Source organism: Entelurus aequoreus, linkage group LG25 (genome assembly GCF_033978785.1).
Source record: "Entelurus aequoreus isolate RoL-2023_Sb linkage group LG25, RoL_Eaeq_v1.1, whole genome shotgun sequence".
Taxonomy (NCBI): Eukaryota; Metazoa; Chordata; class Actinopteri; order Syngnathiformes; family Syngnathidae; genus Entelurus; species Entelurus aequoreus.
This window is the reverse complement of record NC_084755.1, coordinates 31,316,734-31,341,824: the sequence shown is the minus strand read 5'-3', so window position 1 is coordinate 31,341,824 and position 25,091 is coordinate 31,316,734. Positions and strand designations below refer to the sequence as shown.

The window sequence follows — 25,091 nt, the reverse complement described above, 5'->3', positions numbered from 1 at the left end:
TGGGCCTGAGTTCATCTAAGATGGACTGATACAAAGTGGAAAAGTGTTCTGTGGTCTGACGAGTCCACATTTCAAATTGTTTTTGGAAACTGTGGACGTCGTGTCCTCCGGACCAAAGAGGAAAAGAACCATCCGGATTGTTATAGGCGCAAAGTTGAAAAGCCAGCATCTGTAATGGTATGGGGGTGTATTAGTGCCCAAGACATGGGTAACTTACACATCTGTGAAGGCGCCATTAATGCTGAAAGGTACATACAGGTTTTGGAGCAACATACCGTAATTTCTGGACTATAAGCCGCACCTGACTTTAAGCCGCACCAGGTAAATTTAGGGGAAAATACAGATTGCTCCACATATAAGCCGCACCCGACTATAAGCCGCAGGGTTTTGATGTGTAATTACCGTAGTATATAGGGGTTCCTGCTACCACGGAGGGGATTGTCGGGACAGAGATGACTGTTTGGGAACGCAAAGCGTCCCATTTATTAACAATAAATCTTTCAATCATTCAATCAAACTTTCACATCTTTGACATGGTGAACAGCATTCGTGCAGAGTACAAATAATACAACGGTGCAAAGTAATACAAAGTGCTCGCCTGTACGTTATCAAAATAACCAGCCTACCGGTATATGAAAAGTCAGTCTTTAATCATTGTGTCATCGTCTTCCTCCTGCGTACTAAAACCACCAAAATCCTCTTTGTCGGTGTCGGAGAAGAACAGGCCGTAAATAAGCCGCACCCTTGTATAAGCCGCAGGGACCAGAACGAGGGGAAAAAGTAGCGGCTTATAGTCCGGAAATTACAGTATGTTGCCATCCAAGCAACGTTATCATGGACGCCCCTGCTTATTTCAGCAAGACAATGCCAAGCCAAGTGTTACATCAACGTGGCTTCATAGTAAAAGAGTGCGGGTACTAGACTGGCCTGCCTGTAGTCCAGCCCTGTCTCCCATTGAAAATGTGTGACGCATTAAGAAGCCTAAAATACCACAACGGAGACCCCCGGACTGTTGAACAACTTAAGCTGTACATCAAGCAAGAATGGGAAAGAATTCCACCTGAAAAGATTAAAAAATGTGTCTCCTCAGTTCCCAAACGTTTACTGAGTGTTGTTAAAAGGAAAGGCCATGTAACACAGTGGTGAACATGCCCTTTCCCAACTACTTTGGCACGTGTTGCAGCCATGAAATTCTAAGTAAATTATTATTTGCAAAAAAAATTTTTTAAGGGTTTGAACATCAAATATCTTGTCTTTGTAGTGCATTTAATTGAATATGGGTTGAAAAGGATGTGCAAATCATTGTATTCCGTTTATATTTACATCTAACACAATTTCCCAACTCATATGGAAACGGGGTTTGTATTTACAGCACAACTTCTAATTAATCACTCGAGAATTCTAGCTTGAAATGACTCCTAAAAAGCCACGTGTTAATGTAATGGTAGACGTAGCATGGTGAGGTAGCAAAGAACAAGGACCACTTTGTGTTCTTTCATTTGCCAGTCAGCTTCTTTAAACTCTGTGCTTCTTTCTGCGCTCGCAATCGTCCTAACTATTAGATTTCTCCGCAGGGCCTAGTAGAGCGTTAAGTGCATCTTTAGGCAGGGTGCAAGTGAATTGTTAGCTTGGTTTGCTGGGGCTTCACGACCATGGAATTAAAAGAAGTAAAAAAACAACCTTTTTTTTACCAGGATAAAAAAAATCTATGAAATTACTAAAACATGAAGCTAGGGGGTAATTTGGAGGCAAAAATCATTAACCATTAGCATAGCATTATGGTACTTAGCATCTTGACCAAATTATAAGACGATACAGTGCGGTGACCTTCACACCTGGTGAGGCATTGAATGCCTTTTGAGTTTTTTTAAAAACTGTTTTAACTTAAATTCTTATGCTCTAACACTGTAAATACAGGTTGCTCATTTTCACTTTTATAAAAATATTATCGTTTACTTCTTGGTCCCATTTATTTGCTTTGATAAAAGTTCAAAAACATTTGGGGTCAACTTGTTTTTTTCTAAAATAAAGATACCGTCGTATAATCAGGTCCATAAGTTGATAATATGCACGTTGTTAGTATTGTGACATATTAGTATACAGATTCAATAAATTGATAATATTCACTATGTTAGTATGTGACAGATCAGTTTTAAAGACACCTTTTTGTCACAAACAACAGTCGTCATTTCAATGTGCTTATGTGTGCTCAGCAGTAATAAAGCAGGCGGCAGACCACGACGAGACCCCTCCCCGCACGCCGACCGGCAATGCCCCGTCTTCCGAGTCAGACATTGACGCCTCCAGCCCTGGCAATGACCTTGTGTCTTCCAGCAACGATGCGATAATTTCTCAAGAGGAAGACGAGAGGTTGGCAAAGGAGCTTTCCCTCAAAGAGGCCGCCGCTCACGACCTTTCCCATCGGCCCAAACGACGGCGCTTTCACGAGAGCTACAACTTCAACATGAAGTGTCCTACACCTGGGTGTAACTCACTGGGTAAGGAACGCTGACGTTAATTTGAACATTAGTTTTGTACCGCATGCAGCAACAGATCTTGCGTTTACATCCTTCTCTGACCTCTCAGGTCACCTGACCGGCAGACATGAGAGACACTTCTCCATATCGGGATGTCCTCTTTATCACAACCTTTCAGCTGATGAATGCAAGGTACTAACACTTACACACGTACTCCCACAATTCAAGTTTTATTGAAAATGTATTCCACCACGTTTGACCTGATCTGTTGCTACTAACTTTGTGTTTTTCTACACTTGGTTTATTAAAGAAGACATATTCTTCCCTTTTTTTCGCAGATGAAAACAGTTCCGAGATGTCTTAATAACATGCCTGTGACATGCTTGTTTAAAATCCCCAAAGAATCAATAATTAGAGCCGCCCTCTATAAACAGACCTGTTCAGAGCAGCATGTAAGTGGCATTAAAACACATGCAATTGTGGGGTGGTAGAGTGGCCGTGCCAGCAACTTGAGGGTTTCAGGTTCGATCCCCGCTTCCGCCATCCTAGTCACAGCCGTTGTGTCCTTGGGCAAGACACTTTACCCACCTGCTCGCAGTGCCACCCACACTGGTTTAAATGTAACTTAGATATTGGGTTTTCACTATGTAAAGCGCTTTTGATTCACTAGAGAAAAGCGCTATATAAATATAATTCACTTCACTTCACTAGGGTTGCGCTATTTATACAATATAAATTATTCAAACTCGGCCGACAATAGAGATTTAATACTATCGTCATATTGTAATTAGGGCTGCAACAACTAATCGATTAAATCGATTAAAATCGATTATAAAAATAGTTGGCGATTAATTTGTCGTCAATTCGTTGGATCTATGCTATGCGCATGCGCAGAGGCAATTTTTTTTATAAACCTTTATTTATAAACTGCAACATGTACAAACAGCTGAGAAACAATAAAGTATGGTGCCAGTATGCTGTTTTTTTTCAATAAAATACTGGAAAGGATAGAAATGTAGTTTGTCTCTTTTATCCGATTATTAATCGATTAATCGAAGTAATAATCGACAAATTAATCGATTATCATATGAATCGTTAGTTGCAGCCCTAATTATAATAATGGATCTTTCATTCTGGGTTACGTCTCGCAAATTTAAAAGCCTCAAGCAAACAACTGCAGGTAAAGTCCCTTCACATTGCAGTTTCTAAATCACTAATCCTCACTTCAATGTCGGCAACTAAACTATGTTTCTTATGTGTAGCATTGTCACCGGAAACAGTGCTTATTAACCAAGTTGGGCAGCGAACGTCTCTTTAAAGGGCCACCAAAAAATAAATGTTTCTCAGCAGTGGTCTGTATGGGCCACAGCGTTAGGGGTGTCAAAATTTCAAATGAATCGCAAATGTTATTTGTAACGATTTTCAATCGATAAAAAAAATAAATCAAAAATCGATAAAAATAAAAAAAATACAAATAAATTTAAAAAAATGTTTAAACCTGTCCTGTCCAGCCACTCAAGCAAATCATATTGTTGATGTAGGAGATCATATCTGCTGTACAGACTTACTTTATTAAAGAGAAGTGTGGGATACTTCTCTTTGTATTTGACTTTATTAAATGTTTGGGTAGAATTTTACGAAACAACCGGTTTTCATATACGTAATACAGAAATGTATCAGAGCTGTTTATTTATTTTATGGAGGAATGTAGTTAATCATAGAACTGGCACTCGATCTTAATAAAAATTATGGATTTTGATTCGAGAATCGATTTTGAGGCGAATCGTTAACCCCCAAGAATCGAATCAAATCAAATCGTGCGGTGCCTAAAGATTCGCAGCCCTAGTTGCTCGGTTGTTGTAATACACTTTTCCACCACTTGTGGCAGTGATGACAATCTCAGACAAAAGTCAGAGAGAAGTGTCTTTAGCGCAAAAATAAGGACTAAAGTGGTAAAGCTGTATTTTCATTTACACGTTAATTTTATTGACAATTTAGTTTAGAAACATTTATTATTATTTATTATATTTTTCATTATTTATGAGTCCCTTCTTATGCAGTATATTTGGTCAGTACCTTTTTTTTCTAATCAGTTTGGCCCAAGCCTAAGGTTGATGTGTTAAATAAATAATATTTCACAAGGTTGTTGACTTGTTAAACTGTAAGTAGGTTAGATACAATTAATAAATACGATTAAAATCAAGAGTAAGATTGCTAATTAAGTGTTCATATTTGAGTGGGCCGCGGGCCCCTGTGTAGTGGAAAAGTTGGATCTCTGGGGTCAAAAAGGTTAAGAATCCCTGGACTAGAGGACAAGGAATATCCAAACATGCTACACTACACACTAGGATTGTAGAAAAAAGTATAGCTAACCACTAAGCTCGAGCTCTTGAGTGTAAACAAGGGTAGATATATATATATATATTTTTTTTTTTGACAGTAACAATACCAAGTGTAGTACTAGTATTTGGTCGATGTTACAGTGATTAGATCAATATTTTTAATTACCGGTACCACAAAATATTTTTAAAGTCAGGAAATAAATGTCAATAGTAGTTTTTGCATTTGTTTAATTATTTTACACCATTGACTTTATTATTCGTTTTGTATGCAATAAAAGGGAATAAGGAAATAAGTTAAACAATAATTGATATTGTTACGCATCATGTGGTTTTGTCAGATTGAAGTTGTGATCAAATCCTGAGTCATTTAATGATCCCGAAAATGTGACGTATGAACATTGGTGTGGCCAATCTTGCCCCTGTATCTACCGTTTCTGTACTATATTAGCCACATCCAGTAAATTTGAGAAGAAAACATTTTTCCATATGTTAGCCGCACCGGATTATAAGCCACAGACATAATCGTTGCAACATAAGTTATTAACACAGTAAGATTCTGTAGATGTTTATTTAAATACCTTAATTGTTTCCAAACGGTGCCTGTAACACGGCTGTAAAACGGCTGATCAAACAAAACAGAAGTCATCATCATGGACCCGCTAGCTGCGGAAGCTAGCTCTCCAATCAGCTAAACAGACTCAATAACTCAACGGTGATGTCTTGGTTAGTATACTGAGGAATCTGTGAAACTGAAACAATACAAAAATAATGCAGTTAAAATGTAATAATACTAACACAGACACCTGTAAAAGTGTTAGAAAATTAGCTAATGCTAACGATGCTAGCATCATTACATTACGATAGCATGTAAAAAAATGAATGAACACTCCTACAGACATCACTCATGGAACAGTTTATAAGGATAAACAGTTTTACTTATATTGTAAAACTTACAAACGTTGCTTGGAGCGACAAGTAGAAAATGTGTTAATGGATAGAAGACTCAACAGCACTCCGGTTGAAAAAAAAAAAAGCACTACCAATAAATTCAAATTCGTCCAAAAAAATGGTGCCATAGCACAAACAGTAAATCACTGTCAGTGTTTTTTTTTTTTCCAAATAAAAATCCATAAATTAACTGCTTTGTTTTATAAGCCGCAGGGTTCAAAGCGTAGGAAAAAAGTAGCGACTTATAGTCCAGAATTTAAGGTACTTTGGTATTGGATCAATACGCACATTTGTAGTATCGCCTAAAACTAATGTATCCAATCAACAGATGAATAAGTGTTTATTACATTTTAACATAAGTGTAGATAGTACCATGTTACCACAGTAAGTAACCAACTATTAAAAGTAAATTAGCAAGTACATTATCAATAATTTTGAGAAAATATTACGACTGGAAATTACAGCGTACATCAGCAGCCAGATTAGGAGCCTTTGTAACCTGTTTTGAAATGGTTCTGTTATCATTTATATGCCAAATAATATATCGTTATCCCAAGAGGCTGCAATATAAATTTAGCAATATAAATTTTAGGCCATATTTTCCGTCCCTACATGTTGCAGAGTACATATTTGCTCTACACATTGCCACCATGTATAGCAGGCCTGGGCAATTATTTTGACTCGGGGGCCAAATTTAGAGAGAAAAAAAATGTGTCTGGGGGCCGGTATATCTATTTTTAGGAAAACTAATATAAAATCTCACAATAAAGTCTGATCGAATGCTATAAATGTTATGACAGACCGCCTTAAAAACAAAATGGAATTTAACAATTTCTATGAACGATAAAACCGTGAATATTGAGAACATATGAACGTCACACCCCCTCTACATCCACATATTTTACAATCAAGCCAAATGCAACAAAAATGCAACAAACACAGTGAAATATGAACGTGAAGGGTAAAAAAAACAAAAAACATCTACAATCTGATATATGTGATATACACTACCGTTCAAAAGTTTGGGGTCACATTGAAATGTCCTTATTTTTGAAGGAAAAGCACTGTACTTTTCAATGAAGATAACTTTAAACTAGTCTTAACTTTAAAGAAATACACTATACATTGCTAATGTGGTAAATGACTATTCTAGCTGCAAATGTCTGGTTTTTGGTGCAATATCTACATAGGTGTATAGAGGCCCATTTCCAGCAACTATCACTACAGTGTTCTAATGGTACAATGTGTTTGCTCATTGGCTCAGAAGGCTAATTGACGATTAGAAAACCCTTGTGCAATCATGTTCACACATCTACAATAGTTTAGCTCGTTACAGAAGCTACAAAACTGACCTTCCTTTGAGCAGATTGAGTTTCTGGAGCATCACATTTGTGGGGTCAATTAAACGCTCAGAATGGCCAGAAAAAGAGAACTTTCATCTGAAACTCGACAGTCTATTCTTGTTCTTAGAAATGAAGGCTATTCCACAAAATTGTTTGGGTGACCCCAAACTTTTGAACGGTAGTGTATCACTAAGCTTTAGAACTTTCTTGTATAAATCTCCTTCCGCGTCTGTCCCTGACACCCGCATTTCAGGCTCTGGAAACATTCTGTGGAAACGCTCCCCACCCACACTGCTTGGTGCCTCGTCTGAGCTGCTGTGACGTAGATTAGTAACTAGTAGGGTTGTACGGTATACAGGTATTAGTATTGTACTGCGATACTAATTAATCATATTCGGTATCATACCGCCTCTGAAAAGTACCGGTCCGCCACACCCTAAGATTTTTTGTTAAAATAAAGCCAATAATGCAATGTTTTCCGGTCCCCTTTATTTAGAAAAGTATCGAAAAGTATCGAAATAATATTGGCATCGGGACAACGCTAGTCACTAAAATATCATGCAAAAGCGCAGATTCCAACCATTGAAATACTTTGTATAGTTGAAGACTTACGGTCATTAGAAAACATCACTGCACATCATAATGACAGCTACACTTTACATCTTAAAGATCAAAAAAAATTATTTGGGAATATCCGGCGGGCCAGATTCAAAAGCTTAACGGGCCGCATGTGGCCCCCGGGCCTTAATTTGCACAGCTCTGATGTATAGCCATAGGCTTGGGATTAGTCAAAGCTCGGAGTCAACGGGTATGTCTTGAGCGGAGTGTGTACAAGCGAGAGGTGCCGACAGGGTCAAATTGAAATTGTCAGGTTGCAAAGACACCTGGGAAAGTAGGAACGTAAATGTTGCGAGGTTTTGTGCTGCAGGGCTGGCTGTGAGTTGTTGGTGTTACACACTCTTGATGTTTTGTCAGGGCAAACCCTCAACTCGCGAAAAACAGGCCGAGGAAAGGACCCTGTCTCACCGCCAAGACGAGAATAGACACTCCACACGACACCAGGTATGATCCCCTTTTCACTTTGAACTCGTCAGTTGCTTTTTTTCTGTGTGTCTTGTGTGCTGTTGCGGAAATGGACAAGCAGTAAATAATCAGGGCCAAGTCCTAAAGTCAATTTTTGTAAGACCTGGGGATAATATGGCGCATTAGAATTGGTGTGTTTTTCATTTTGCATTCAACCCAGAAGCTGCTGCTGTTACTCATCTCGCAGAAGCCTCGTAAAATCTAGAGATGAACTTTCAAATGAAATTTTTACTGTCTGTGATTCCTCATTTCGGCAGGAGCAGGATTGTAGTCGCATTGGTTATGTTGCATCACATAGCTATTAACTAATGCAGCTTCATAACAAATAGGTCCAGGGTGTCACACACAAAAAAGTTTTTAGTTTTTTTTTAATGTTGTCTTTATTAACACCACAATAGAGTTTAAGTGTGAACTTTCAGCTATACAAAGTTTTATTCATTTTTTTTTGCTATGCATTGGTTATGTTCCAGAACCACCAGCAAAATAACTACTACTCACTTTAAACACCATGAAGCCTTTATAACTAGAGATGTCCGATAATGGCTTTTTTGCCGATATCCAATATTCCGATATTGTCCAACTATTAATTACAGATTCCGAAATCAACCGATATGAGGTGGGGGGCGGGGCCGGGTTGGGGGGGTGGGGTTTGGTGGTAGCGGGGGGGTGTATATTGTAGCGTCCCGGAAGAGTTAGTGCTGCAAGGGGTTTTGGGTATTTGTTCTGTTGTGTTTATGTTGTGTTACGGTGCGGATGTTCTCCCGAAATGTGTTTGTCATTCTTGTTTGGTGTGGGTTCACAGTGTGGCGCATATTTGTAAATGATAAATGATAAATGGTTTATACTTGTATAGCGCTTTTCTACCTTCAAGGTACTCAAAGCGCTTTGACACTATTTCCACATTCACCCATTCACACACACAATCACACACTGATGGCGGGAGCTGCCATGCAAGGCACTAACCAGCAGCCATCAGGAGCAAGGGTGAAGTGTCTTGCCCAAGGACACAACGGACGTGACTAGGATGGTAGAAGGTGGGGATTGAACCCCAGTAACCAGCAACCCTCCAATTGCTGGCACAGCCACTCTACCAACTTCGCCACGCCGTCCCTTTGTAACAGTGTTAAAGTTGTTTATACGGTCACCCTCAGTGTGACCTGTATGGCTGTTGATCAAGTATGCCTTGCATTCACTAATGTGTTTGTAAAAGCCGCATATATTATGTGACTGGGCCGGCACGCTGTTTGTATGGAGGAAAAGCGGACGTGACGACAGGTTGTAGAGGACGCTAAAGGCAGTGCCTTTAAGGCACGCCCCCAATAATGTTGTCCGGGTGGAAATTGGGAGAATGGTTGCCCTGGGAGATTTTCGGGAGGGGCACTGAAATTCGGGAGTCTCTTGGGAAAATCGGGAGGTTGAAACCGATACCGATAATTTCCGATATTAAATTTTAAAGCATTTATCGGCATCTCTATTTATAACCTCCTTCAAACTATTTATATGCATTTAACGTTGCTCTTAAACACTCTTTAAAATGTTTGTGAAAGAAAACATCAAGTGTAATATGTCGGTAGGTGCGTGGTTGGGGGTGTTTTGGGGTCGCGGTCACATGACTTCATCACGTAATTTGCATAATCTGCTGTGATAGTATTTTCTTTAAAAAGGCTCAAAAAATGTATACATACTAGGGGTGTAACGGTACACAAAAATTTCGGTTCGATACGTACCTCGGTTTAGAGGGCACGGTTCGGTTAATTTTCGGTACAGTAAGAAAACAACAAATTATAAATTTTTTGGTTATTTATTTACCAAATTTGTAAACAATGGCTTTATCCTTTTAACATTGGGAACACTATAATAATTCTGCCCACGTTAATCAACATTAAACTGCCTCAAGTTGTTGCTCAGATTAAATAAAATGACAAAACTTTTCTTCTACATATAAAAAGTACAACATTAAACAGTTTCAAGTCAACTCATCATGCTTAATTTATTATAGCATTTGGGAAGCCTGTAGTTGATTTTTATTATGTAAATGTTATATTTTTATCAACGTGTGATAGCAGGGACCCTGCCATTCAAAACTAGGCTGCTCCATTACTAAAGATTAATGTAACTATAGCTGAAAAAATAGTACAATAGCAATAGGAGAGATTATTCATCCCTGAACACCATGGAGTTCATGTAGGCTTCATGATGCAGTTACATTATTATATCAACTATCAGAGACAGAAACTCTTCATTTAACATAATGTCCTTTTTTGCTGCTTCAACACAGCTCAATCAACACAGAAAAAGGTAAAGTGAAATAACAGACAGGCAGGGCTTTGCTGTCCATAACACACACACACACAGCGCAAAATGAGCTAACGTTACGCTAAAAGCGAATTAGCCTTCACCTCAAGCCAGGACTGCGAGCGAGCCGAGCTGCCTTTTATATTTCTAGGAGGTCAACGGGCTCATAGTGACGTTACTAGTAGTTGACTGGGAGGTGTTTATTATAATTTGGGGAGAGTCCGCTGCCTGATGCTTACCTGCTAAACGCTAAGCACCGACTACATGCGCTCTGAATATGCACTGCTGATTGGCTGTTACTGCTCTGAATACGCACTGCTGATTGGCTGTTACCGCTCTGCGTGTAACCAATCAGATGGTTGTGTGGGTGGGACAATGCTGGGTGCTGTGTAGAGGACTGACAGAGACAGGCAGAAGGAAGTGGAGGCGGCTACTTAATATGTTCGTGTGGAAACTCGGTACACCTCCGAACCGAACCGAAACCCCCGTACAGAAACGGTTCAATACAAATACACTTACCGTTACACCCCCTAATACATACATTTCAAAACATCTGTTATGATTATTAATATTAATATATATTTTTATATTCTTTTGCCATATTTTCAATTGTTGCTGCTGATGTACGTGGTTGAGAATTTCCCAAGTGTCTTAAAGCTTTTATTGACTTTTTATTATAAACGACAAGCAACAAATCAAGCACCTTTTTCTGGTGTTATTGTAGACTGTACTACTCGTGTTTAGAGAGTCTTCTTCGGTCCCTCAATGTCCCCCGACAAAAAGCCAGCTGCAGCGAGCATGACGTACACTTGCTTCGCGCTGCTATTCCAGTTGGACTTTTTGTCCTTAAAAGTTGCCACTGTCTTCTTACACATTTTGTAAATCGCTGTCCCTGGTTATATAGTTTTTTTACAGCAATTTTTTTTTTTTTAGTGTGCGTAAAAAATACATATTTTATTAAAACGGGTAGGCAATTGTGTAATAATTAGGGGTGTGGGAAAAAATGTATTCGAATTCGAATCGCGATTCTCACGTTGTGCGATTCAGAATCGATTCTCATTTTTTTAAAATCGATTTTTTTTTGTGGATTTTTTTATTTATTTATTTATTTTTTTAATTAATCAATCCAACAAAACAATACACAGCAATACCATAACAATGCAATCCAATTCCAAAACCAAACCCGACCCAGCAACACTCAGAACTGCAATAAACAGAGCAATTGAGAGGAGACACAAACACGACACAGAACAAACCAAAAGTAGTGAAACAAAAATGAATATTATCAACAACAGTATCAATATTAGTTACAATTTCAACATAGCAGTGATTAAAAATCCATCATTGACATTATCATTAGACATTTATAAAAATAAAAAAAAAGAACAATAGTGTCGCAGTGGCTTACACTTGCATCGCATCTCATAAGCTTGACAACACGCTGTGTCCAATATTTTCACAAAGATAAAATAAGTCTTTTTTTTTGGTTCATTTAATAGTTAAAACAAATTTACATTATTGCAATCAGTTGGGGCAGCACGGTGGCAGAGGGGTTAGTGCATCTGCCTCACAATACGAAGGTCCTGAGTAGTCGTGAGTTCAATCCCGGCCTCGGGATCTTTCTGTGTGGAGTTTGCATGTTCTCCCCGTGACTGCGTGGGTTCCCTCCGGGTACTCCGGCTTCCTCCCACCTCCAAAAGACATGCACCTGGGGATAGGTTGATTGGTAACACTAAATTGGCCCTAGTGTGTGAATGTTGTCTGTCTATCTGTGTTGGCCCTGCGATGAGGTGGCGACTTGTCCAGGGTGTACCCCGCCTTCCGCCCGATTGCAGCTGAGATAGGCTCCAGCGCCCCCCGCGACCCCGAAGGGAATAAGCGGTAGAAAATGGATGGATGGAATCAGTTGATAAAACATTGTCCTTTACAATTATAAAAGCTTTTTACAAAAATCTACTACTCTGCTTGCATGTCAGCAGACTGGGGTAGATCCTGCTGAAATCCTATGTATTGAATGAATAGAGAATCGTTTTGAATCGGGAAAATATCGTTTTTGAATCGAGAATCACGTTGAATCGAAAAAAATCGATTTTGAATCGAATCGTGACCCCAAGAATCTATTGAATTAAATCGTGGGACACCCAAAGATTCACAACCCTAGTAATAATATTGAGACGACTCCTCATAAATGTTTACATTTATTCAAATATTACTCAGTTACAAGCGACCCTCTGAGAGCAGCAATAACTGCGATGTGGCCCTCAATGAAAACCAGTCTAACACCCCTGTCTTTTTACATACTCTTCACCTTTCGAATGTTATGAAGGTGTGGGAGGCCATCGGCCAAACTCAGTCAAAACAAAAGCTTTGGTGTGTTTGGTTCACACGCCTTGTCTGCGTGCGATGAGATCCTTTAAGACGTGGTATTGCCAGGTGTGAGCAGGTCTCTCGGATGTGTCAGTCCCCAACAGAGTGTCAGCTGCGCTACAAGGAGAAGGTGACTGAGCTGAGGAAGAAGAGGAACTCTGGCCCCAATAAGGAGCAGAAGGAAAAGTACATGGTTAGTGGCTGTTTGTCCGGTTAAAGCGCTGCTTATTCGAATTGTTTGAATGGCCTTCTTTACCGCTAGGATCATCGTCAGAGCCACGGGACCAGTCGCGAGCCCCTGCTGGAGAACATCACCAGCGACTACGATCTGGATTTGTTCAGGAAAGCGCAGGCACGTGCCTCGGAGGACCTTGTAAGAGAGAAAACTCATCATCACCCACCTCCTTCACTCCTTTCTCCTTGTGTTTTGTTATTTGCCTCCCTCCTTCCCGCCCCCCCCCTGTTCTGCCTTCTTCCTCTTCTTCTCTTTTCCAGTCTGCACACGCTCCTCTGCAGCCTCAGGAGGAGTCTGAAATATACGTGGTAGATGGAACAATCCTTTTCAGTTATTCTGTGTTGTTTCTCCCGTTGTTCCGTTCCATTGAGACCCATTCAGAGCCATTTTATATTTGACCCCTAATAATAATACCTGATTTTCATTAGATATGGAAGTCTCAATCAGGGCCTCTGTGGAGGCCTGTCCTCTATATGTTGTTGCCTTGTGTTAGGTCATTAGAACAATATAATATAGCTTTAATTAGCCTTTCATTTGATTGCCTTTTAGCGTATTACAAAACCTGCAGGAATTGTATTGCAACACACCTTGTTCACCACAATATTATGACTTATTTTCTGCCTTTAAAACACTTCCTTGTGGTCTACATCAGGATTTCTTAATGTTTTAGACCCCTGGGCCCAATTTTTCCATTACAGAGAGGCCCGTGGCCCACTGAAATGGTAATACTGAATTAGCACTCACTTTTTGTTTGAATCGTATTCAATAATTATATCTACTTGCAGTTTACGACCTTATCAAAATGATATGAAACAATGTGTACTGCATAACAAGGGAGTCATAAATAACTGATGAAAAATGTATTTACATACAATAAACTAAATTAATAATATAGTTTCTTAAATAAACTCAATAAAAATTAAGTGCGATTGAAAATACAGATTTACCACGTAAGTCGTAATTTTTGTGCTTCGGGAAATGTCTCTGACTTTAGCTCCAGGTTTCTTATGTTTGTTTGAGATTGTCATTACTGCCACATGTGGTGGAAAAATGTATTACAGATGAGTACCGCTGCAGCCCATAAGGACCACCACCGCTGATAAAAATATATTTTTGGCAGCCCTATGTTTAAGAAACACTGATCTACAACATGTAATGGTGGTTGTTAGGTCCAACTTTTGCATAGATTTTGTTTTACAGACCATCTTCAAGCCGCCTTCTATTTTTTCAGAATGCACCGTTTTGTGGGTGGTCTTATTTGCGTGCCGGGCCCCTTCTCTAGGCTAAGCCCCCCTTCGATTGCGTCCTCACCCCGTCAGCCATGTTGTAGTTTTTAGTGCTTCCATATGAAGTTTAGTGACAGATATTTTACAACTAGGGGTGTAAAAAAAAAATCGATTTTAGAATGAATCGCGATACTTATTTGGAATGACTAATCGATAAAAAACAATAATATATATATATATATATATATATATATATATATATATATATATATATATATATATATATATATATATATATATATATATATATATATATATATATATGTATATATATATATATATATATGTATGTACATATATGTGTGTATATATATATATATATGTATGTACATATATGTGTGTATATATATATATATATGTATATATATATATATATATATATATATATATATATATACGTGTGTATGTATGCATGTATTTATATATATATATATATATGTGTGTATATATATATATATATATATATATATATATATGTGTGTATGTATATATATACAGTGGGGCAAAAAAGTATTTAGTCAGCCACCCATTGATTGTCAATGGGTGGCTGACTAAATACTTTTTTGCCCCACTGTATATGTGTGTATATATATACACGTGTGTATGTATATATGTGTATATATATATATATATATATATATATATATATATATATATATATATATATATATATATATATATATATATATATATATATATATATATATATATATATATATATATATGTGTGTATGTATATATATATATGTATGTATAAATATACGTGTGTATGTATATATGTATATATATATATGTGTGTATATATATATATATATATATATATATATATATATATATATATATACACTACCGTTCAAAAGTTTGGGGTCACCCAAACAATTTTGTGGGATAGCCTTCATTTCTAAGAACAAGAATAGACTGTCGAGTTTCAGATGAAAGTTCTCTTTTTCTGGCCATTTTGAGCGTTTAATTGACCCCACAAATGTGATGCTCCAGAAACTCAATCTGCTCAAAGGAAGGTCAGTTTTGTAGCTTCTGTTACAAGCTAAACTGTTTTCAGATGTGTGAACATGATTGCACAAGGGTTTTTTATATATATGCTACTTTATATGAAAAATGGCAACCGCGGAGGATTTTGCAAACCGGTCTGCCCCACAACAAGAAGATAGAGAAGACGAAAGAACTTCTAGACTACGACTGAATAAAAATTGCGGACTCGCGCAAAGGTCTTGGGGTAAAATTTCGCCCATATATGGAGATATCCGCTGACGTAACTAAGGCTAAGACAACGTCACAACTGTCTCAAATTCCAAATGGCTCATTTGGAGCAAGTTTTTTAGGAAGGCAAGATTGTTTTATAATATCCCCACCATGCCTTCATGGTTCATGGTTTGATTTCCGGGACTTTTGGGGATCCCAAATACACAAAAACAAGTACCAACAGATAATAAAAGTTGGTTTTGCATAATATGACCCTTTTAAGTATTAACATTTTTTCCTTGTGTTTTTCTTATGACTCTTGATTAATTACTGATCAAAGACTACATAACTAAAGACTTCCTTATACGCATCTCTAAAGACTAATCATATTTCAACGTCTCAAACGTGCAAGTCTGCTTGTCCACATAATGGTTGGTTTGCTTTCCCGTGCTCACTCATAAAAACGTTATTTAATACTTCAATTGTAACCATGCAACTATATGTTTGGTTTGTTATTGGGAGTGCTCCTCTGCAGGTCTGCTCTTCAGAAGTCTTTTTTCCTTTGCCCTATTTTCTTCGTTTTCATTGTGTAATTGTGTTGTATGTGTGGCTGGTTTTCTCTAGGTGTGATTTATGCCTCACCTCATCTTCCCTGACTAATGGACATACTGTATTTTCTATTATCTCCTCTCTTCCTCTTATCTCCCCGCTGCCTATTTCCCCATCCTATCCACCTTTCATTTCTTTCCTCCACCCATCTTCACCAACATCCTCTTACGCTGGTCTACACAGGAGAAGCTTCGTCTGACGGGCCAGGTGTCGGAGGGGAGCAACATGATTAAGATCATTGTGTTCGGTCGCTACGAACTGGATACTTGGTACCACTCTCCGTACCCGGAGGAATATGCCCGCTTGGGGAGGCTGTACATGTGCGAATTCTGCCTTAAGTATATGAAGAGCCAAACCATCCTGCGCAGACACATGGTAAGGCTCTTATTTCTATGTGTAGAATTAGCTATTAGTGCCCTGCAGTACCAAGAATGGTGGAACCCTGATTTACGAACCCTTCATATGAACTTTTGGATTTATGAACCACTGACCGAATGGAAATATGCTTTGTTGTACAAACCTTGTCTCAGTGTACCAGTGTTTCATCCACCCATTGTGTGCCTCAGTGCAGCCATTTTGTGCCAGGCAGCACATCCATTGTGTGCTTTCAGTAGCTATTACGCAAATGTCTTCTTTCTGTCATTTTTAAGGGTCTTTTGTCCTTTTACATCATTTTTATAGTTTTGCTAGTTCAACATGAGTCAAAAGAAAGCAATGGACAAGCAATGTGTGATTCCAAACATTAAGGAACTATCTACCGCGTTGTCGACACTGCCTTGTCGATTACTAACAAGGTAAAGTGGATTCAATGTGTTTATTCCTAATCATTGAAGTGTCCTGCCTGTTAAAGTTAAGGAGTTGAAACTGAGCGCACCACATGGCTAGTGACTGTGTGTGCGTGGCTAGTGACAGTGTGTGCGTGTCAGCAGGGCGGCTGTGAATGAGGACAGTTCAGGACTGTTCAGCTCGTTGTGGTTGTTTTGACTTTGTTATTAAATAGAAAGTTGGTCCATTACACCCTTGTCATATTTGTTTGGTATACAGTACTGTTCAAAGTGAACAGAATGTAACAAAAATATAGACTTATTCATGTTTTCATTGGGGTTTTTTCAGATACATTTGCTTCAATATCCAAACTTGTCTCTTTACGAATCTTGTTCAAGAACCAATCGAGTTCGTAAATCGAGGTTCCACTGTAGGTGCTTTGAAGTAAACTGAACGTTCAAACCTTTATAATAGTACGTTTTTAGGGTTGCAACAGTACGGCATTGTCAGAGTTCAGTATTGTACCTCTGTATTATCATTTTCGGTATGCAAATCATAAAACACAACTTAGCTTTTGATCTTTTTTTTTTTTTTCAAATGAAATATAAAAACTACAAACTGTTGGGAGCTTATTATCCAATAAATTAAAAGGAAAGTTACAGCAAACTAGAAAAGCATTAGCAAAACACAGACCTGCGCCAGGCCCTGTCTCCCAATAGTAAAGAATCCTTCAATCTAGATGGAGATCCAGGTCACCCCCAAAATCTAATCACGTTTTTGTCATCCCAGTTTGGACATTTCTTACAACACGTTTTTGTCATCCCAGTTTGGACATTTCTTACAAAGTTTTATCAAAATTCGCCCTTAAATTTTGGAGTTATGTTGATAGATAAGTAACAGACAAACAATCCCTGGTGATAAGATAACCTCCTGGCGCAGGTAAAAACGGAAGCATGTGAAGGCCATTTTAAAATATTTTGTACATTAAAGATGGGTAAAAATAATTCAAAATGCTGTTCTATAAGATATTAAGCTTGCATTATAGGTGACATACTAAATATAATAAAAATAAATTGTATTTTCAGATTATGCTTTGGGACAATAAAAAACAAGTTGCGTGCAGAAAATGGCACCTGGGTAAGGCACACTTTGGACACTGCTGTTTACTGCTATACTTTGGAGGAAAGTGCAATATTTCAGACAAAGTAGAACACTAATAGATTGAACAGTGTCAATGACTTTTTTATTTTTAGTTAGGGATGTCCGATAATATCGGACTGCCGATATAATCGGCCGATAAATGCTTTAAAATGTAATATCGGAAATTAGCAGTATCGGTTTCATAATTATCAGTATCAGTTTCAAAAAGTAAAATTTGTGACTTTTTATAATGCCGCTGTGTACATGGACGCTGCTGTGTACACGGACGTAGGGAGAGGCACAGAGGGCCAATAAACCTTAAAGGCACTGTCTTGCGTGCTGGCCCATCACATTATATCTACAGCTTTTCACATTCACAAGTGAATGCAAGGCATACTTGTTCAACAGCCATACAGGTCACACTGAGGGTGACCGTATAAACAACTTTAACACTGTTACAAATATGCGCCACACTGTGAACCCACACCAAACAAGAATGACATACACATTTCGGGAGAACATCCGCACCGTAACACAACGTAAACACTACAGAACAAATACCCAGAATCCCTTGCAGCACTAACTCTTCCGAGACGCTACAATATACACCCCCCGCTACCCCCTAACCCCCGCCCCCACCTCAACCCCGCCCACCTCAACCTCCTCATAGTCTCTCTCAGGGAGAGCATGTCCCAAATTCCAAGCTGCTGTTTTGAGGAATGTTAAAAAAAATAATGTACTTTGTGACTTCAATAATAAATATGGCAGTGCCATGTTGGCACTTTTTTCCATAACTTGAGTTGATTTATTTTGGAAAACCTTGTTACATTGTTCAATGCATCCAGCGGGGCATCACAACAAAATTAGGCATAATAATGTGTTAATTCCACGACTGTATATATCGGTATCGGTTTATATCGGTATCGGTAATTAAGAGTTGGACAATATCGGGATATGGGATATCGGTAAAAAAGCCATTATCGAACATCTCTATTTTTAGTAGATAAAAATCCCTCATTGACTGAGGTGCAGCATTTCGTAGTCCCAGTTTGTAGACCTGGCAGGGACGGAGGGCTGCAATGCATTTTTCTTACCAAATAGACATCTGACACAAAGTATGACATCTTTTTGTCGCTAACTTTATTAATATTGGGAGCGTTTGCCGAATCGAAGAGTCCGTCCGGCAAAAATTCCGATACGAATACATGTACCGCTACGTTCCTAGTTTTTACATGTTTTTCTTTATAGGAAAGGCCACAGACAACAGCAACCATATTTAAATGTTAGTCTCCAAAAGTGACCAATAAGACCATAAAAAGTCGCTACATTTCTTTCTGGTTGCTTTTTTGGGGAAAAAAAAGAACGTATAATACCAAATCTTAAACTTAAGAGATGGTTTGATGTCAATAAATTATCATTAAATGTAAAAAAAACTAAGTTCATGATTTTTTGTAAGAGGAAAAGGGAGGAAACGATCAAACTGTCAATAGATGGAATTGATATTGAAAGGGTTTCTGAACTTGGATTTTTAGGAGTGATACTGAATGACGGTCTGACATGGAAATCTCATATTGCACATGTACGGAAAAAGATGTCCAAGAGTATTTTTATATTAGATAAGGTAAAATATGTGTTAGATTATAGGGCAATGTGTATATTGTATTGTGCACTTATATGGCCATATAGTATATCAGCTACTGTATGGAAGTGTGGGGGAACACAAATAAGAGTAACATAAAGGCATTGTATCAACTACAGAAAAGAGCTATAAGGATTATTCATAAAATAGATTACTTAGAACACACTAACATATTTATTAATTCTGGTTTATTGAAATGGCAGGAGCTAGTAAATTACAGACTTTATGTGTCATGTTTAAGGTTAAAAGTAAAACATTACCAGCAAATTTACAAAACATGTTTGTCATCACTTCTGAGAATGAAGAGCATAGAAGAAAAGGTCGTTTCAAACATCAGTATTCAAGGACAACTTTAAAACAAATTGGTATATCAGTGGTGGGGGTTCGACTACGGAATTCTCTTTACAATGAGATAAAAGATTGTAAAAATATATTCCAATTGAAAAAAATATATAAAGACATAACAATAAGATCATATGGACAGACATGTGTTTACATTTTGCTTTATATTTATTATTTTACTTATTTTTATCTGGTTTTGTATTTGTTTTGTATAATCCCGTGAGGTGTATATTACTTTTTTTGTTTTGTTCGGTTTGTACTTCATGAAGTTTTGCACTTGTTGTGTTTTTTGTTTGTTTTCATTATATTTGGATGTACAGTAATTGTTGGTTTATATGATATCCATTAAGTAAGACTACGTATTATGTTGAAGGGGGCAGGAAAATATAAGATTTTTCTTCATCCTGCTCCTTCTCAGGCATTGGTGTGTAAATGTATAATTCAATAATTGAGGTATAATTGTCTATCGATCAAAGATCCACATCAATGAAGGAGATAAATAAAAATGAAAAAAATGAAATGAATCTGTTTGTGACGGTCGAAATGTATTTGTGGCGGTGCCGCATGTATGGGAAACACTGCATTCAGCATGACTGCCACTATGCACATAACCAACTTTATGAGTGCAGAATAACTTGGTGAACTAGAACTCTTGATTCAGAGTTTGAGCTACACAGTAGCCGATGGGAACTAAACCCCCATGAAACATGCATTGGCTTACTGAAAGATAGTACCGGTAAATTCACTTACGTCTGCCATGTAAAACGTTGTCATTAATGGCAATATTTGTATATATTTTAGTTAAGTTTTTGTGCGTTAATCATTGGAATTATAGTTTGGGTTTGGAGTAGGGAGTTGTTTAAAATATGTATATTTGGAAGCCCCCATAGTCACACATTTTAATTAAACATGGAAATGGACTGTAGTTTAAAACACAGAATACGTCTGCCTTTGTCCAAACTATTATCAGAATCAGCGTTAAAACGGTTATTAGGATTGTAGCCCTATTTTAGCTGTTACTTTGTTTCTAAAGCTTTCTGTGCTTGTTTATCCTTTTCACGCAAGGCCAAGTGTGTTTGGAAGCATCCCCCAGGCGATGAAATCTACAGAAAAAGCCACATCTCAGTCTTCGAGGTGGACGGCAAGAAGAACAAGGTGAAAAAGCACTTCGATTCGCACTAACATGTGCCTCCTTATGTCACATTGGGATCAATAAAATAAATAACTTCATGGTAGAATGTGGGTACCCGCACTTAAATGCTGGCGTAAGCACATTTTGTAGGCAGTGGGAACTGGAGACTTAAATAAAGAAGTGAGGATTTAATTCCGTATATAAAACATAAATTATAAATCCAAGGCAGAATCCACTAAAGCAGAAATAAAAAGCTGCTCAGAAATTTTCCAGGAAGGCTCATGTCAGAGTCATCAAAGCAAAAATGCCAAAGTAATGTGTGAATGAACAAAGGTAATGTGTAAATAATGTAAATAACTAGATGAACCATCTGTGGCTGTGAAGTGAACACTAGTAAGGTTGTAAATACAGTACAGAGTAGGCTAACCCATGTGGTTCCTGTGGATGTGAACACAAGTTGTAATTACTGAAACAGACATAGTGATATTTGGATGAATTGGGTATGTATTTATGTAAACTGTGTTGATAATTTATCCATTCTTTAAACATTAAAACATCTTTAAATGGTGCTTTTTTTGCATGTTCAATTGCTAAAAAACCAGGAAGAGCTTTGAGGGGGGTGTGCTTTGAGGGCACCCCCAGCTTATTTTGAGTCTTTTTCATTAAGTTCAAATCACATGCCTGATTATTGATCTTGAACACTTTTCATACACCTTACCGTAACTACTTCACTCCTGTTTCAATATGTTAAAGATATTAAAGTTGCACCTGAAAGGGGACCTATTTTCTTACCTGTTTTTGTGATCTCTATAAGTCCCGAAAATTGGAAATCAAACCACCGAGGCATGGCAGAGATATTTATAAAACAAACTTGCCCTCTTCCAAACTTGCTCCAAACAAGCCGTTTGGAATTTAGGACTTTAATGACGTTTTACGCCTTGGTTACATCTGCGGATATCTCCATATAGATAGAGGTTTACCCAAAGAGCTTTGCGCAAGTCCGCCAATTTTATCCAGTTGCAGTCCAAAGTTTTGCAGTCAACAATTTCTTTCTTTTTCTCGATCCTCTTGTTGAGGGGCAGACTGGCTCGTACATGCACATGCATGATAAATCCTTTGCTGTAGCGTATAATTCTAACTTGTATCTGTCAGTAGACTCGGTATGGAAGCTCTAAAAAGTACAACATGGTTGACGGGGTGGAGACGCAGTTGAAGTGGGTTTGGCCTGGAGGAGTACCTTGGGCATGTAAATAAGAGTGCCCACAAAACGTCACATCCTGAAGAAACGGTCAAAAAGCGGCTTGAAGATGGTCTGTCAAACATAATCTACGCAAGATTTTGACCAATTGAATCACCGTTACATGTTATGTAGACCACAAGAAGGTGTTTTAATAGGACCCCTTTAAATACAAGAGATCCCAGCATTTCAAAATGGCAAAAAAGATAAAGGCCTAGAAAATTATATTTTTCGTTTTCCTTCCGATTATATGCTTCTTGCAGTTGACAGACACATTTTAAAGTAAATTTTACACATTAGGAAGCAATTAAAGATTGCTTCTTAAAAGTATTATACTTAAAATATGCAGTCACAGTCTATTCAAAGCATTGTCCTGCTGGGAAAAGTTGAGTAAAAATATTACATGTTGATGAAATTTTAAATAATTAAATGTAAATAAAATAATAACAAAATATACAAATTATAGATAGATAGATAGATAGATAGATAGATAGATAGATAGATAGATAGATAGATAGATAGATAGATAGGTCTTTATTGTCATTGCACAAGTACAACAAAACTTTGTTTTCAGCACAAAACCGTTCAAGATTAGACAAACAAACAGTGTACAGGGTTACAGAACAGGAACGCTGATGGGTCGCCACAAGGCGCCCCGTAAAAGATGGGAAAAATGTAAAACGCTGGGGAAAAAGATGAGTAAAAAAATACAATCTAGACTGGGCTCCATCACACCCAATTGTCTTGGGTGTGATGATGTAATGTTTTTATAGACTGAGGCCGATCTGCAAAAGTTCGACTCCAGGTGTCGTTGAGGAGGGAGGGAGGTCAAAAGCGTCCATCATTGAGGTGTTTTTCAGAACAGCCTGGTCCTGTTTTCACAGCGTCAAGGCCATTCGAGGGAGTCAAATCGTAGATTAGGATGTTTGTTTTCCGCGAGCAGACAAAACAATGACTTGTCTGTTCTATTTGTCCATGCTGGGTGCTCTCAAATTCAATTCAATTCAATTATTTAGGATTTAAAGCAAATTTGCAAATACGTATAAATAGGCGGAGATCTATAGTATCAGTGTATTAAATGATCAGTGCATTAAATTCCATCCATCCATTTTCTACCGCTAGTCCCGTTCGGGGCCGCGGGGGTGCTGGAGCCTATTTTAGCTGCATTATGGCGGAAGGCGGGGTACACTCTGGACATTTCGCCACCTCATCGCAGAGTGTATTAAATGATCATCATAAAATCCATTGTGGGGATACAGTAAATAGTGTTATAAATGCAAAGGTGCATGACATACTGTAGGTTCAAAAATTATTTATAATTGCCCATTCTATGGCTAAAGGTCTCAGCATAAAAGGGTCATTTCATGATTTTTTTAAACTATTTTTAAAACACTTCATTTTGGTCTTATACTTAGACTTACACTTAGACTTAGACTTCCTTTTATTGTCATTCAAATTTGAACTTCACAGTACAGATAAGAACAACATTTTGTTGCATTAGCTCGTTGTAGTGCAGGCTAAAAGAGCAATAAGGTGCAGATATAAATACATAGATTACTGGTCTACATAACAAGTAATGATGTTTATTTGGTCAAAACTGCATGAATTTTGCTGTAAAGCCTATTTTAAAGCCACTTTCCGGCTGCTTTTAAAAACGGTTTGTTTTGAAAGGCGGACTTGTTAGATGCAAATGAAGCCTTCCTTACATGCCCCCCTCCCCTCAAGCTGACTACACTTTTGTCCCCGCCCCAGAGATATGGTTGGTAGTTGATTGTGTTTTGCTAAGACCGTATGGAATATGGACACCGGTGATCGCCACCGGCCATCTAATGTTTTCGTTGACTTTTACTACAACACAACATCCCAGATGATATAGCGAGGCCATGCTTCCGCGTTGGCTCAAGGAGGGAGGAGACGGCGCGGCAGACAGAATGTAAGGAAGCCCGGCCGGAAATTTCTGGTACGATACTTTAGCTATGGTTAAACCTCTACAGAGTCTTTCTCTCTTCAATGCTAAATCCTGTACATATATATGTGTATATTGACAATAAAATGCTTTTCTATTTTATATCATTTTAAAATTCACTCCTGCTGCTTTGACCATTTGTAAACAATAGAGGTTTACACAGTAAGCCACTCTATGAGCTACATCACAAACGTAAAAACGGATTATATTACTAACTGGTCCATTGCCAAACACAGTAGGCATTGAGAAAGTAGTTTTTAGGTAAATCATTCTTTATTTTGCCGCATGACAGTGACACTATTGTCTTACATTAGAAGGCTAAGGTAGCTACACAACAAATCAAGGTAACATTGCTAATGTATCTTCACACATTTCTAAAGTACTGTGCTTTGTTTCATTGTCTCTTTTTGTGAAAGTTTGAGGGTGAAACAAGACACTTCTTGGCATACACTCAACGCTATAACGACCATTCCCACGAATCATAGAAGTTAAAAGTAAGGCACTTTTCAGATGAGGTAGCAAAGTTTGTGTAGAGGAAGTATGAAGGAAAGCAAGATTGTTCTAAAAATATCTCTGCAATGCCTCTACGGTTTGATTTCAAATTTTCGGGACTTATGCCGATCCCAAATACACGTAAGCAGGTACCAATAGGTAAGAAAAGTTGGTTTTGCATGATAGCAAGCAA

General features: G+C 38.0%; 1 protein-coding gene across 1 annotated transcript in view; it reads left to right on the top strand.

Annotated features, from left to right (window-relative positions):
* Positions 1-21,253, top strand: part of LOC133642462 (histone acetyltransferase KAT7-like) — a 41,592-nt gene extending 20,339 nt beyond the window's left edge. Inside the window, exons 4-11 of the mRNA XM_062036654.1 lie at positions 2,214-2,498; positions 2,587-2,669; positions 2,816-2,929; positions 8,086-8,172; positions 12,950-13,048; positions 13,118-13,228; positions 16,369-16,560; positions 21,137-21,253. Of these exons, the coding sequence (XP_061892638.1) occupies positions 2,214-2,498; positions 2,587-2,669; positions 2,816-2,929; positions 8,086-8,172; positions 12,950-13,048; positions 13,118-13,228; positions 16,369-16,560; positions 21,137-21,253 (1,088 nt within the window). The remainder of the gene's footprint in view (positions 1-2,213; positions 2,499-2,586; positions 2,670-2,815; positions 2,930-8,085; positions 8,173-12,949; positions 13,049-13,117; positions 13,229-16,368; positions 16,561-21,136) is intronic.
* Positions 21,254-25,091: the final 3,838 nt, after the last annotated feature.